At 37.8% G+C, this 15,295-nt stretch overlaps 1 protein-coding gene across 1 annotated transcript; it reads left to right on the top strand.

The window, feature by feature from the left end:
* The first annotated feature begins 7,488 nt into the window (after nt 1-7,488).
* Nucleotides 7,489-8,838, top strand: LOC107804510 (dof zinc finger protein DOF3.4-like). The gene has a single exon (XM_016628417.2). The coding sequence runs from the start codon at nt 7,834-7,836 to the stop codon at nt 8,569-8,571; it is 738 nt and encodes a 245-aa protein (XP_016483903.1). The 5' UTR covers nt 7,489-7,833; the 3' UTR covers nt 8,572-8,838.
* The last annotated feature ends 6,457 nt before the right edge of the window (nt 8,839-15,295 follow it).

Genomic DNA, 15,295 nt, shown 5'->3' on the forward strand with positions numbered 1-15,295 from the left:
GAATATGTGCCAAAATGAAACAAATTGAAGTGCTAAAGGGAAGATGGAACCTACTTAGACCAAACACTTCCTACCCTGAACCAAAAGCCTTCACTATATCTCCACAAAAGCCCTATATAATCTCGAGTTGAATGAAGCTTACATTAGTGGTGACTTATATAAGGGGCAAGATTATAGTACTTAGAGCCGGACTTGTGACCTTTCTTTGAGAGAGATGAGTGTGTTTTCACTATCCTCGTTCTGAGTGCTACAATCTAAAAGTAAGGTTTGTTTAGGAAGAGTTGAGGAGTAAGAGTTTGGGTTCCACAATGACCAAAGTAGTATAAAGAGTTTCTTTGATGGGTTGAGTCAACTCTTGATGCTTTTGTGTCGTACTAAATCCATGGTGTTTAGAAGGTCGAATGTTGTTAATGATTCATTTGAATTAAGGGCAATTGTTAGTCCCAATTGATGCTAGATGAGGTCACTTTAGGTCGGCTGAATTTTCTTGGATTTAGTCTTAAGGGGTGGGTCTTATTTTGTTTACTTGAGGACAAGCAAAAGCTTAAGTTTGGGGGAGTTAATAACTAGGGATTATGGTTCATTTTATACTTCTTCTTACTTGAGTTATGATTAAAAATGTGTACAAAATAGTCCCAAAGGCTTACATGTTGTACTTGTTGCAGGGTTTGGTCAAAAAGGTGACAACTAGTCAAAACCAGCTCAATAAGGAGTGAAACATGCACAAGTACTAAGAACAAGTCCAAGCACAGTGCAACAGGTCCACTGCGGCCACACTCCATTTAGTGTGGTCCGCAGTGAGGAAATTTAGAGAGGTGCTATTTCGTAGACTCAAGCATTGCGGCCGCAAAGTATTTTGTGCGGACCGCAATGGCCTCACCGCGGCCGCACTCGAGATTGTGCGGTCCGCAAAGAAGGAGTTCAGAGAGTTGTGACATTGGAGAGTTAATGCCAATGTGGTCCGCGGTCCATTTGTGCGGACCGCAATAGAATCCACCACGGCTGTGGTGCATTTTATGCAGCCCGCAGTGGCCAAGTTCAGAGAGCTAAGATTTAAAGCCGAGAAGCCTCTCTGCGGCCACACTCGATTTTGTGCGGACCGCACTACCCCCAACTGGAGTATTTTTGTCCAAAACATTCGGCCTAGTATAAATAGTTTCTTTTTCCATTTTTAGGTCATTAGTTGTATTCTAACTTTCAGTTGCGCTTATGAACAGTAGTTCTTAACTATTTTGAGTAATTTTAGAGTAGTTTTATCATTGAATCTTCAAGTATTAGCTTGTAATTAAATCTTATGGGTTTTTCTTCATCTATTTCTTTGTTTGCTTCTATTATCATGAGTAGCTAGACCCATTAGCTAGGGTTGTGGCTCAACCCTAGTGTGGGTATTTGATGGGTCTTGAGTTTTAAGGCTTGAATGTCTATGGGTGTTTTATATTTGGACTAATTTGTATTTTCCATGTTGAATTAGTGGTTGCAAACACGAATTTGTGCTTTTTTTTACTTGGGCTCTTCTTAAGAAAGAGAGCTTGAGCCTAGGAAAATTAGTCCAACAAGGAATTAGGGCATATTCAAGAGATTGATAGCCCTGATTAAAGGGTTAAACCTAGAGATAGTAATACCCGACTTGAACCTCAATTGCTTGTACAAATTATCATACCCAATTGGTCTTGAGAGTCAATTAGGACAAAATCACTCAAACTACCGAGAGGTATAGAGTGAGAATTTCCGTGCATTGGTTATATCGTAATCCCAATATGACAATCTAGCCTTAGACTCGGGAACCCGTCAAGTATCCACCTAGGAGAAAGTCACTTCCCTAGTGCCTCCTTAACTATTTAGACAACCTTTCAAGTATCTTACTCTTAGCTTAATTTAGCATCTTATAAGCACAATATTGAAGCACGCAAAAGATCAATGATGTTTGGAAGAGCAATTACGCATCTCTAATTTAGATAGGAACCCAATTCCCATTTCTAACTCCTTGTGGAATTCGACCCCGACCATCTCGGGTAAAAGCTGCTTCGACCACTCTCGCTACTTTTGTAGTAGTGCAGGGTTGGCACCGATCAGGTTTTCCCTTGGATGTTCGAGACGAAGAGGCAGCATCCTCTTTTCGGGGCACTATTTTAGAGGTTCTAGCCATGGTAGTGGAAAGGCCTTTCTGAGAAAGTAGGTAAGAAACCAAGAACGGAAGAAGGAAGAATCTGAAAAGGGATGGCCTTGGTTCTGAAAGTTTGCAGATGTTGTAAAAGTGTGGATCATTAAACGATTGAGGTATTTATAGAAGCCATATGGGCAGCAGAAAGGACGAACCAATAATGGTTCGTGGATTTCTCGATAGTTGTGTTGACAGCGACCCTTGCGCGGCTTTTGAGTTATGGCATTTAATGCTCTGATAGGCTGACATCATGATGAGAGCACCTAAGGAGTAGGAGTTCACAACCGTTTCCTATCACTTTGTTTTAGGAAACGCGGGGACTATCTGTATACGGTAGAAATCGGCAGTTCTATTTTACGATCATCAAGGCATCTCGAGGGTTCCTAGTGATCAACTTCGAGGGTTCTCAGTGATCGACTTCAAGGTAGTGTAACCAACGGCAGGCCTCGAGGAAGTGTGAATCAGTGGCTTCGGTGGATCAATATGAGGTTCCCAAGGCACGTGACTAGAGCTGACAAAGTCTATTAGGCTAGTCCAAGCCCGCATCATGTCATTAAATGGCTGTACCAGCCCCATATCTTTGTAATAAATACATTTGTACTATGACTGAATTCCCCCTCATATATAAAGGGGATCTTTGTCATTTTGTAAGACACCTGATACTCAATATTAAATATACAAGAACATTCTCTTTGCTCTCTAACATATTCTCTTGATCTCATTACTTTCATTTATTTCTTATATTTATTGTGTTCTATTTATTGTTCTTCATTTGTTGCTTATTATTGGCTATAAAGAGCCGCCATTGAATTTATTATAACTGTTAATCCTCCATCGACTGCCTTTAGCGAGGCATCTGACTCGACATCGAGGCCACGTGCGCGTCAGCTCGAGGCTCTGATTTCTGATCATTCGGTTTGGTTATTACATTATCTACGAGTTTCTACCTTATTTTCCAGTCTTTCACTTAGCATCAATTGCCTAACAACTAGCATAAAAATAGATCACATATTTTTAGAACCACAAAATAAAATCTATTTGTAATTACCATTTTCATGGTAAACACCTATCCTTGTATAAACATTCTACATGTTGTCTGTTCTTTTTCCTTATCCTTACTAGTTGGTATGAACTACGTTAGGACACTTGCACAAGCATATCACGTGGCTAAGCACCCTTATCGGATAAGAGGCTTCTTGATATTGCTGAGTATAGACGCACACCCTTATTTATTTGCCTTCCATGTAAGAATGACTCTATTTGGCACGTGAGTTGCCAGTATGATTATATGAGGTGTGATGAGGGCACAAAATGTCAAGTGTTAGGGTTTAGGTATTGAGATCCGTATTGTATGATTATGAGATGAGGTGTCACAGGGTGACTTATATTCAAAGGATATTTATTTGAAAAGATTATATTCGAAAGGTATTCATTTTGAAAGAACTATTTTTGAAAAATATTCATTTGGAGGAAGTGTATATCGAAATATTTTTATCACTTCAAGGTTTGACTAATTGATTGAAGTTTGTTGGCTAAGACCTTATGTGAAAACTGTCGTAGTTGCTGAGTTATGACTTGTCTTTACTGTATTTGTGATTTCGGATTTTGATTGTATTTCCGTTCACTTCTGTGTCCTATTTATAGTGTTCTATTGTTACTTGTTGTTTCCTTCCGTATTATGATTACTATATTGTTAGTCGTATCGCATAGCCTTTATATAGAAATCATGTTATGTTGTTCCCATGCTTATACTTGTTCTGTTTATTAGACCAGTAGGTATCTTGACTGTTTCTCGTTACTACTCCACCGAGGTTAGTCTTGATACTTACTGGACACAGCTGTAGTGTGCTCATACGACACTTCTGTACATTTTTTGTACAGATCCAGGTATTGATCGTTAGTAGATGTGCGGATTCTTGCCGAGGAGACTCAAAGTAGACCTGCTGCTGCGTTCGTAGGCTTCAGAGTCACTTCCTATTTTGTATTCACACTGTTGTATTTATTTCTAAACGGTTGTATTTAAAAGTTGTAACGAATTCTATAAAGCTTATGACTTGTACTACCGGGTTTAAGTAATTATAAATTACGTAGAGATTTCTGCTTCGAGACTATTTACTTTCTTTATTATTGTTGATATTCAGTAAATGTTAGGCTTACCTAGTCCCTAAGACTAGGTGCCTTCACGAAATCCAACGGAGGGAAAATTGGGTCGTGACAGGGATAAACTCATCTTAAGTTTAGACCGAAATTAATTATATCTTATCGGTTGTACCAACTAAGCCCTAATTGAGCTGGTTTAAGTCCTCAAAAATAACAAAATAAAACTGATTATGGTACTAAAATTCGTACAAAATACTATATTTGTTTGGAAAATAAAGCTGATCAAACAGGGTATAAGAAAAAGGGAGCTAGGGAGAAGGAATCATATTCCGAGAAGAAAAGGCCAAAAAGAAGGGGATGGCAAAAACAGAAGCTTAGAGGGAAAATCTACGTGATGTCGAGATTGTCTACCTATAATTGGCAAACCCCAATCAAGAAAGCCCAGTCGTCTCGTCCAGAGACAAACAGCAAACACACAGATCGCGTGTGTACTAATCTCTGCCGCGGAAAACGACTAGAGATGAAAGGAGTGCAACAGTCAAACATAGAACGGGTACAGTCTTAATAGGGGCCGGGGCATTCGTATGCAGCCTGTGGTTCCGATAGCTACAGCTGATGGGATGACGCCGCGCGCATGCCTCTCAGAATCCCCAACAAATCTCCGACCGTTTTGACCAACACTCTGACCTTATTGTCTCTTATCTTCCTCGCACTCTTCTTACACCTATCGATCGAGTGTGCTTTCCCTCTTTGTCCTTTCATTCTCTGCCCTTTGATCTCCTAGGATTTGGAATATTGCTATGTGGCGTTACATATAGCTTAAAATGCATAATTCTTGCAACTTATTAATTGAGCAGGATCTAGAATTCTCAGCTTATGATTTCTAGATCACCATCTTTTTGCTTATTGGGTTTAGATAGATTATTTATACATAGAAAATAAATTTTGTAGCACAAATACCAGATTTAAGACAAAACTATTGAGTTTTATAGAATCCATGACTATAATAACTCTTTTCCCTTGCAATTACTATACGTGAGTGTTTTATTGGGTGCTCTCTGAATAACGTCATCTTAATTGTGTTGTCATTTATATAAAAGAGTGTCATTAAGAGTAAAATAAAAATATAAAAATTAAAGCATTTCATTATATAAAAAGGTACTATCATTTTTTTGAACGGAATAAACAACCATGTAACTGTTATATAAAATTAAATGGAGGAAATATATATATATATATATATATATATATATATATATATATATATATGCAAAAAGTTTAATTAGGTTAACGCATTAAAGTTTAATATTCCAATTTAACCCGTAAAGAAAACAAGAAACCAATAGCTAATTATACTTTTGTAGGTTGCGGGGCAGGTTGATTGATTGGAAAACCCTATAACAACTCAATTGTATAGTTCAAAATAGAAAAAAGTTAAATGAAGTGGTCTGGAATTTGAAGTACTATTGTGCTATGTGTTTAGTCCATGTCAACTTACAACATTTAACCCTAAACCCTAACATTAGACATATGTGAAGATGGCCGGTACTTGTGAATCATTCTGTTATAATCTGTACAAAACCCAAAATTTATCTTACCGACCTATTTTCACCTAGGGTTGCAGGGAGGGTAAATGGAAGTTACCGGGGGATTAAAACACGATGCTACGTGATTTGAGAGGTTGGTCATAGACTCAACAGTCACAGTAAAGCGAGAAATCAGGCAGAGAATATAGGGGTACGGAAGAGAAACGAAATCACCAGTATTAGAGAAGGATGTGGGAATCTGAAGAAAACGACAAGTCTCATATAAGGGGAAAAGACTTTAAGACCAAAGTTGGGTTTGAGATGGGAACAGTCCAATAATTGAATACCCACGCTAATCCGACATTCATAATATTGTCGGTACTAAATCAATGTATCTATCGGTCCACGTTTTCTCTTATAATCTTTTTCCTGTTCTCACACGCTCAGCGTCGTTGCCTTTGAGTGTTTTTTTTTAAGCCTCCCGCTCATGTCTTTCAAAATTATTTGGTTTGCTTTGCCTTTTGTCCCCATTTATATTATTGCTTCATTTGGTAATTTTTTTGTTATGTATTTCACTTGTTTCATTCCACTTTTGACTCATTTCTCGCTTCGCGTTTTTTATCATCTTGAGTCTTGACCGTCTTTGAATGTACTACGTACTCCAACCATTGGAACAATCCGACTATTGCAGCTTGTTAAAATAAGATCAGTAATGTAAAAAAAGTAGAAACTCTTCTTTGTCCAAGTTAAAAAAAGGAACAAAAGTAAATGTTGTCCTCTGCTGCCTCCAAACTTAAAGCATTTATGAATGACCGGAAATTCTGGACTTGACTAATTTACACATAAGAATTAATACTTAATTTGAAATATATATATATATATATATAAAAGTTGAATATGGTATGTTGTAATTACTGACAATGACCAATTGTGCGTTTCATAAAATAATAACTAGCCAAAGATTTTCTCAAAATAATACTGTATAAATTTGTATATTTATCCAAAGATTTTCTCAAAGTATTACAAATCGATTCATTCAATTTAGCAATTCAGCACTTGCAACATATTATCGTTTGCCGACTATGTGGAGGTCTACACTTATGTCACTAAATAATGGCGTAAACTATAATGGTATCATCAACTTCAAAATAAATTAATAAATAAGGTGGTTAGTGGCACCTCTAATTAAATTGAAGTGAGGAATAAAATAAATTATTGTCTTCGCCGATCCTCCCCATTATAGATTGTTCAGCAATATTACTTGTCCAACACACTGAATGAACAGTATACTGCGCGAATGAGACACGTTTATTTTATCATATACTATAATCCAAATATAATGCAGGTTGAAGCAAAATAATAAATAATGTTTCTAGGTACAACTTACAAGGAGCCTCCGCGCTTCGTATAGTACTTGTAGGAAGATTACACATAATGGAGTCGCAAATAGGTAAAAACTAGTATAATGTCATAGCCGTATCTATTACCTCGTGAGTTGTAACGGCAACCAAATTAATTAAACAACAAAGTATAATTAAATGCAGAACTGCACACTTGTGTAAGCACAAGGCCGTGATCGTACCAATGATGCTAAATCCCATTAATTAATTTTCGGATTTAAATCGTGCTTAATTAATTACGAGTAGTATAGCGTCCACTAAGAATGAAATAATCAGACAATTGGTGTTGTACATGTGGGATAATGTGTATGGGAATAGGTTAGCAAGAGCCTCCATTTAGGAACCAACCCAAAACAAAAAGCCGTTTTCGAGCCGTCTGAATATATCCATAGCTAGCAAAATAAAAAACCCTGCTAAAGCTGCTCTCTGTTCTTTAGCACATAACCCTCAGAATTTCTCAGGACCCTGTTTCACTGAGCACTACGCAGATTCTCTCTCTCTCTCTCTCTCTCTGAGGACTAGACACCTCCCATAAAAACCCCACCACATGCTTCCATAAGCCCCACATCTTTCTTTCACTTCATTAAACATATAGGAAGTCTCTGTCCTTCTTCTTACTTCAACAGCCAAACAAGCGAGAAGAAAAATGCCTTCAGACGTAAGTGAACGAAAAGCTACCAAACAACAGCAAGGAGCTGCACCGGCACCGGAGCCGGAGCATCTTCCATGTCCACGCTGTGATTCCACCAACACTAAATTCTGCTACTACAACAACTACAACTTCTCTCAGCCACGTCACTTCTGTAAGTCCTGCCGCCGTTATTGGACACACGGCGGCACTCTTCGTGACATCCCCGTTGGTGGGGGTAGTCGCAAAAATGCCAAACGCTCCCGTACAATCACTACTAACAACACCAGTAGCAGCACTAGCAGCTGCTTGTCCTCCACGCTCTCTCCTCGCGACTACCATCACGCGCCTACTCCATCACACGTTTCTCCATTTTTGGTTCCTCTAACTGCCGATCATCACGGCGGGCCACTACCCTTTGACGTGAAGCCGAATGGGAACATGTGTGGGAGTTTCACCTCGTTGTTGAGCAATACTCAAGGGCCTCATGGTCTTTTAGCACTCAGTGGGTTCGGGCTTGGAGTTGGGCCTGCAATTGAAGATATGGGCTTTGGCCTTGGAAGGCCCATTTGGCCATTTCCTGGTGTAGTCTCGCATACCAGTGTTGATCATAGTAACAGTAACGGTGCTGGAGCTAGTATGTTGGGCAACACGTGGCAGCTTGCTAGTGGAGAAGGTGGATTTGTTGGAGCTGGAGGAGATTGTTTTAATTTCCCAGAACTTGCTATTTCAACGCATGGAAATGGTATGAAATGATTGTTTAAGGATATTACGGTTTGGATTTTGTTAAATTTTAGGGTAGTACCCATGTTTTCAGAGTTTATAATCTAGTTAGCTAGCTATATCAAAGTAGTAATCCCAGAAAAAGTCAAAACTCTGTATATTTTTGGTTTTCATTTGCACCAGCTTCTGGGCATCTGGAGTGTTGTCTTAGAATTCGGGACTGCAGTTCCTCCACATCAGTTGTAATTTGAGTCAGAAAGCATTTTGAAATGGTTGTTGTACTTTGTTTGTTGACGAGAATCACCTAGCAAGATTGCTACAAAAATGTCCCTCTTTACCTCGCTGCCTTTTGTTTAATTTCTGGTACTTCTTTTGATTGATGAAGAAGATTGCAAAGTATTATCCATCTGAATATGCAGACATTTTGAGAAAAATATACTATGTAGCAATCTTGAAACATGCTGTTTTTTCACAAAATTGGACAAAATGCTCCGTATAACTTGTAAAATATGGAAAGGAAGATGTTTTCCTAAAATTCCAGTTGATGTTAACATGAGACACGTAGCCACTCCGGCCCCAGCGTTGGTGCATCCACTCTTGTTGTCGAGCCAAGCTCAAAGAAACAGACCCCTAACACCGTGCTTGTATCACTGGATTGTTTGTGGTTCATACTATAGGTTTAATAATCTTGGGCTCATTTGGTACACGAGATAAAAATAATAATTCCGGGATAAATTTTGGAATCAGAGAAAGGTTAAAAATACCTTTAAACTATTGGAAAAGGTTTAAAAATACCTTCGTCCTATTGGGCTAAAAATATCCCTTCATCCACCTTTTTGTTCATTTTTGCTCTTTGATTATTAGGTTAATGCTGAATTTAAAGTAATAATTATTTAAATTTCACGTGACAACTTCTTATTGGTTGAAATTAAAACATTTAACCTATTTGAAAGACTTATCCATATCTACCTGTTTTTCGAACTAATTCGCCCCAAACACTAACCACACCCGAATAAAAAATGCAACTAAAAAAAAAGGCAACCCCACTTCGATCTAACTCGGAGTTAGATGGAAGGATGACAATAATAACCCTTACTATTTTTACCATAGGTTTGTCCACCTTTATGCCACTAAAAGTTGAAAGAAATGATATTATAGGAGTGACAATTTCCATCATTTATGCTAGTGCGAACTTCCAACAACTATAAGCAATAGCATTACTGAATCTTTACCTCAACATGTTGGTGAGTAAGCATTTTCCTAGGTTTGGTAGCTTTTTGATATTTATTAGCAGTAGCATTACACAGAGCTAACAGATCCTAACTAATAAGCCATATCACCCACAGAAGCTGCAAATTTATTTTCTTCAATTCAGTGTTAATTCTGTTTGTTGCATTGGCATTTATTCAACGACTTTCTCTGCCTCTTGTAGTTTCCCAAATTGGTCAAGAAAGTCCACCAGTTGTGACGACCTGGCCAGTTGTCTCATGAATTACCGCTCTGTTTCCCCCATTTCTGCTTCATTATGCTTCGTTATTTGTGTTTTATGTGAGCGAGTTGGGCAGTTTGCGTTCGAAGTGGATTTGGTAAGAAATGAGACACTTAGTTTCTTTTAAGAGGGTTTAAGTTGGAAAAGTCAACCGGGTATTGACTTATATGTTAGAGGGCTCGGATGTGATTTTCGATGGTTCAATTAGCTTCGGGAGGTGATTCATGACTTAGAAGTGTGATCGAATTGGTTTTGGAGGTCCGGTGTAGAATTAGGCTTGAATTGGCGAAGTTAGTGTTTTGGCGATTTTCGGTTGATAGGCGAGATTTTGACCCGAGGGTCGGAATGGAATTTCGAGAGTTGTTGCAGCTTCGTTATGTCATTGCTGACGTGTGTGCAAAATTTCAGGTCATTCGGACGTGGTTTGGTTGGGTTTTTTATCGAAAGTGTATTTCGGAAGTTTTTAGAAAACTTAGGCTATAATTCAATGTGAATTGATGGATTTGTTGTTGTTTGAGGTGGTTTGATGATTGGAACAAGTTTGAATGAGGTTTTAGGATGTGTTGGTGCCTTTGGTTGAGGTCCCGGGGGCCTCGGGTGAGTTTCGGGCGGTCAATCGGACCATTTTGGAGTTTGGGAAATTGCAGAAATGCAGGTTCAGTGTTGCAGAGATTTATCTCTTCGCGTTCGCGAGGAGTCCTCGCGTTCGCGAAGAAGGAATTGTAGAAGGCCAGGGCTGGAGCTTCGCGTTCGCGGAGGGTTGGCAGGTTGGGCATCGCGTTCGTTAGAGGGTACTCGCGATCGCGTAGTGTAATTTGAGATCAAGGCCTTTTTGTTCATCGCATTCGCCTAAGGGGTTCGCATTCGCGAAGGTATATGAGAAAGAAGCATCGCGTTCGCAATGGGTGAGTCGCGTTTGCGAAGAGGAAAAGTTGGTCAACGCAAAGTTGTGATTCGCGAACGCGAGAGGTTGATTGTGTTCGCGAAAAAGGAATATCAGAACTGGGCAGAAAGTTTATAAGTTATTTCATCCGCGATTTTGAGTCATTTTTCCTCCATAGTTGAGCATTCTGAGAGATTTTTTAGGGTGATTAAAGAAGGATTCAAGGAGAATTGATTGGAGGTAAGATTTTTGAACCTAAAACGTGATTCTATTGTGAAATCAACCTAGAAATTCATGGAACTTAAGCTAAAGATGGAAGAACTAGGGCTTGGGATTTTGAACTTTTAAATTGGGATTTGAAGGACCATTTAAGGTCGGATTTGAGAACTTTTGATATGTATGAACTCGCGGGGTGATAAGGAATCTAATGATGTGAAAATTTCTGAGTTTTGAGAAGTGGGCCGGGGGTTCCAGTTTTGCTAATTTCGGGATTTTTGATATTTTTCGATTGTTTTCGCTTGGGCTTTATTCCCTTAGCATATTGTAATGTATTCGTTTTGATTTTGGATAGATTCGACGCGCGTGGAGGCCAGTTTGAGGGGCAAAGGCGTCGCGAGCTAGAGATTTCACCGGTTCGAGGTGAGTAATGATTGCAAATGATGTCCTAAGGGTTTGAAACCCCGGATTTGCACATCGTAATATTGAGGTGAGACACGCGCTTGATGATGAGCGTGGAGTCGTTTACTATTGGGGATTGTGACTTGGTCCGTCCCGACTGATGATTTTACCGCGTATTTGACTGAAACTTGTTTGTTATCATCATGGTTTGGGATGATTGCCATATTTGGGCTTCGTGCCAACTATTTGAACCCTCCGAGGATTTTTATCACTATTTCCTTACTGTATTGATTTATCACTTGAACTCAGTCCTGTTGATATTTACTATTTTACAAACTCAGCCACTTTTACTCATATTTGAAACTTAAATGATATTTCTAAAAGATGTTTTGGACTGAGAACTACTGTTTTGCTAATGCCCGAGGGGCTTGTGATGATTTTTGGACTGAGTGAGGCCGAGGGACATATGTGAGGATATGCTGAGCGATATGAGGCTGAGGGTCTGAGATACTTTTATACGCCACGAGGTGGCTTGAGTGACGTGAGGCCGAGTGCCGAGTGATGTGAGGCCAAGTGCCGAGAGATGATGCCACGAGGTGGCTTGATTTAGCGCTTGGGCCGTAAGGGGCCCCTCCGGAGTCTGCACACCCACAGTGAGTGCGAGTACCCATCATGATCTGAGAGTGAGCCTGAGGGGCTGATACTGTACTGAGAGTGAGCCCGAGGGGCTGATACTGTTCTGAGCGATTGTTACTGTGCCCGAGGGGCAGATTTCTACTTGTTATTTATCTGCTAAATTACCTGTTTTACTTGTTTTAAGGGATTTCATTTGATTTCTTCTACGATTTACTGCTTTAAGTGATTTTACTGCTTTGATATAGAATTGCATTGTGCCTTTACGTGTTTTCATGCTTTCAGCTATTATTTATGATTATTACTCACTGGGTCGGAGTACTCACATTACTCCATGCACCGTGTCTGCAGATTCAGGCATCGCAGAGTTCATTCCTGAGTGTTGATCCTTCCAGACCAGGCAGTGACTTGGAGACTACGAGGTAGATGTTGGCGTCCGCAGCCCCCGTGCCTCCCTTATTTTATCATTTCATGCTTCTAGAGCTATTGTCTTGAACTCAGTGTTCAGTAGACTTGTATCCGGATTTCGTAGTTGCTCATGACTTGTGACACCCCGGTTTGGGCTGTGTCGGGATGATTTCTACTGTTGTTATCGTTAAATTCCGCAATTTATGGATATTATATCATGTTTTATTACTGTTTATGATAATTAACTATTTAAAAGAGGTGTTCCGTTTTGGTCTAGCTGGCCTTGTCTTCACGAGAGGCGCCATCACGACGGGGTTCGGGGTTAGGGTCGTGACACCAGTAAAGCATAATTTTGATCTCATGGTTTCCTAATGTACTTTTTGTAGCCGTGAACCCGGAGTTAGATGGTGGGGCGTCCTTTTTTTAGTTGAACTTTTTATTCGGGTCGAATTAGTGTTTGGGGCGAGTTAGTCCGAAAAACAGGCAGATACAAGTTGATCTTTCTAATAGGCTATATATTTTAATTTCGACCAATAAGAAGTTGCCACGTGGAATTTAAATAATTATTATTTTTAATTCAGCATTGACCTAACGATCAAAGGGTATAAGTGAACCAAAAAAGGTGAATCGAGGGGTATTTTTAACCCAATAGGTGGATGAAGGGTATTTTAAAATCTTTTCCAATAGTTTAGGGGCATTTTAAACTATTTTTCATTTTGGAATTAACTTTATCCCATATTTGATTTGGAGTATTAGTTAGTCTCTGCTCTCTGGATAACTTTTACACTAAAATGATGAGAATAATTATCCGAGATAGAAGGTGGGGTAGCTAATCCTATAGGATATCTCATCATTGTACCAAACAAGGAAGTGTTGTTATTTCAAAGTTTGGACAAACTACTCAACTTCAATCGTAGTCATAAAAGACACAGAAGAATAAATCTTATTAGTCGTCTATTCAATTGCTTAAATCAAACGGCAAAGGGTATAATCTGCCCCTATCCTATCATCAATAGTTTAAAAAAGCCCCTTGTTATACTGTTAGAGCATTGACCTAGTGACGTTATATATATATATATATATATATATATATATATATATATATATGCCCTCTAATTTAACGGAAGGGCCACGTGGCAAGCTTAAAACCATCCGGTTAAACTTTATAATGGGTCCGACCCAACCCATTACCCAACCCGACCCTAACCCTTCTCTAAAATATGGTCTGTCACCAACATTTGGTTAATTTTCCCCTTTTCTTTTCACCCTCTCGAACCTCTAAGAGACTGGCGTTACTGCTGACTCCAATCTACTGATTTCATATGATCTTGGTGTAAAGGTCAGTCGTTTCTTCATTATATTGGTTGATTTTAGTATTTGTTGATCGATTTTGCCGATTACTTGTTATACTATTCTTATTTTTGTGAGCACCTAATTTTTGATAATATTTAATTTTTTATCACTTCTTCTATGTAAATATTTTAGGGGTTTTAACCTACAATTTTTAGCTTTGTTACATTTTTTATTATAGGGAAAAAATACAAAATTTAAAATGTGAATTATTACTATTAATATTATTTTATTTTTATTTTTATTTTAAAATAATAAAAAAATTCCAAAAAAATATTAATTTTTTTTTAATTTTCAGGAGTGATTTAAAAAATAAGAAAAAGGGAAGTATTGAATAAAAAAAATAAAAGTAAAAGTAGGTGGAATTCTCTTTTTAAAGTAAAATAAAGTAGCATTTTTAAAAGAAAAGCAAAAGAAAGTGGATTGTTTTTTTAAGAAAAATTAAATAAGTGGAATTCTCTTTTAAAAAGTAAAAAAAGTGGGATTTTAAATAAGATAAAAGTAATTAAAGTTGGAATTTAAAAAATAAAAGTAAAGAAAGGTGGGATTTCTTTTTATAAAAAAAATAAAAGCAATTTGTAAGTGGGATTTCTTTTAATTAAAAAATAATAAAATAATAAAATATTTTTTAAAACAAATCTGAAAAATCTCGAAAATTATGCTATAAATAGGAGGGGGGAAAAGAAGAGAGGAGAAGAAAAAAAAGGGAGGGGGAGGAGAGAAATTTAGGTTGAAAATTTTCATTAAATTTTTCTTTCAATATTTCGGGCCTTGAATCTTGGGTTTGAAGAAGAGTTGATAGAGATTTTGTTGTTGTTGCTGTATTGACTCTACAACTTTCAGATTTTATTCATTTGAATTCACTCTCTTGTAGGTATGTAATTCAAGCTCTTGAGTTAAAAAATGTCGAAGCATCTTTATTGAAGCAGAAGCAAATTGATTTGGTTCTTTTGATAAAGTTTCTTTCGTATTTAATCTGTTCGCATGAATGATGTTTCTTTGATTGAGTGAATTGAGATTTGCAAATGTTAATGTTATTTTAGTATGAGACTCTGTCTCGTTTTTTTTTTTTACTTTTTTTTATTTTTCTTGGCTCATGACTTGTAACCAACAAGTATTGTTTTGTTTACATTTAGATTTCAAGCTCATGTAGAACCATGTTCATATTTTGAAATTTAAAGAAGTATGTGAAGTTGAACAATTTGTCAACATTAAGATGTAAAAAAAAATAGATTGCGTTAGTGGAAGGATCTTATTTTCAGTTTATGTTATTGGCTGCATATTTTCTTAAATTAACCATGTGAAGATTCAACTTCCTCTGTTTCAAAATGGTACTGTTGAAGTAATAGTGGTGATACTACAACTTTCGCTTTAGC

The sequence above is a fragment of the Nicotiana tabacum genome, chromosome 3 (assembly GCF_000715075.1).
Source record: "Nicotiana tabacum cultivar K326 chromosome 3, ASM71507v2, whole genome shotgun sequence".
Lineage (NCBI taxonomy): Eukaryota > Viridiplantae > Streptophyta > Magnoliopsida > Solanales > Solanaceae > Nicotiana > Nicotiana tabacum.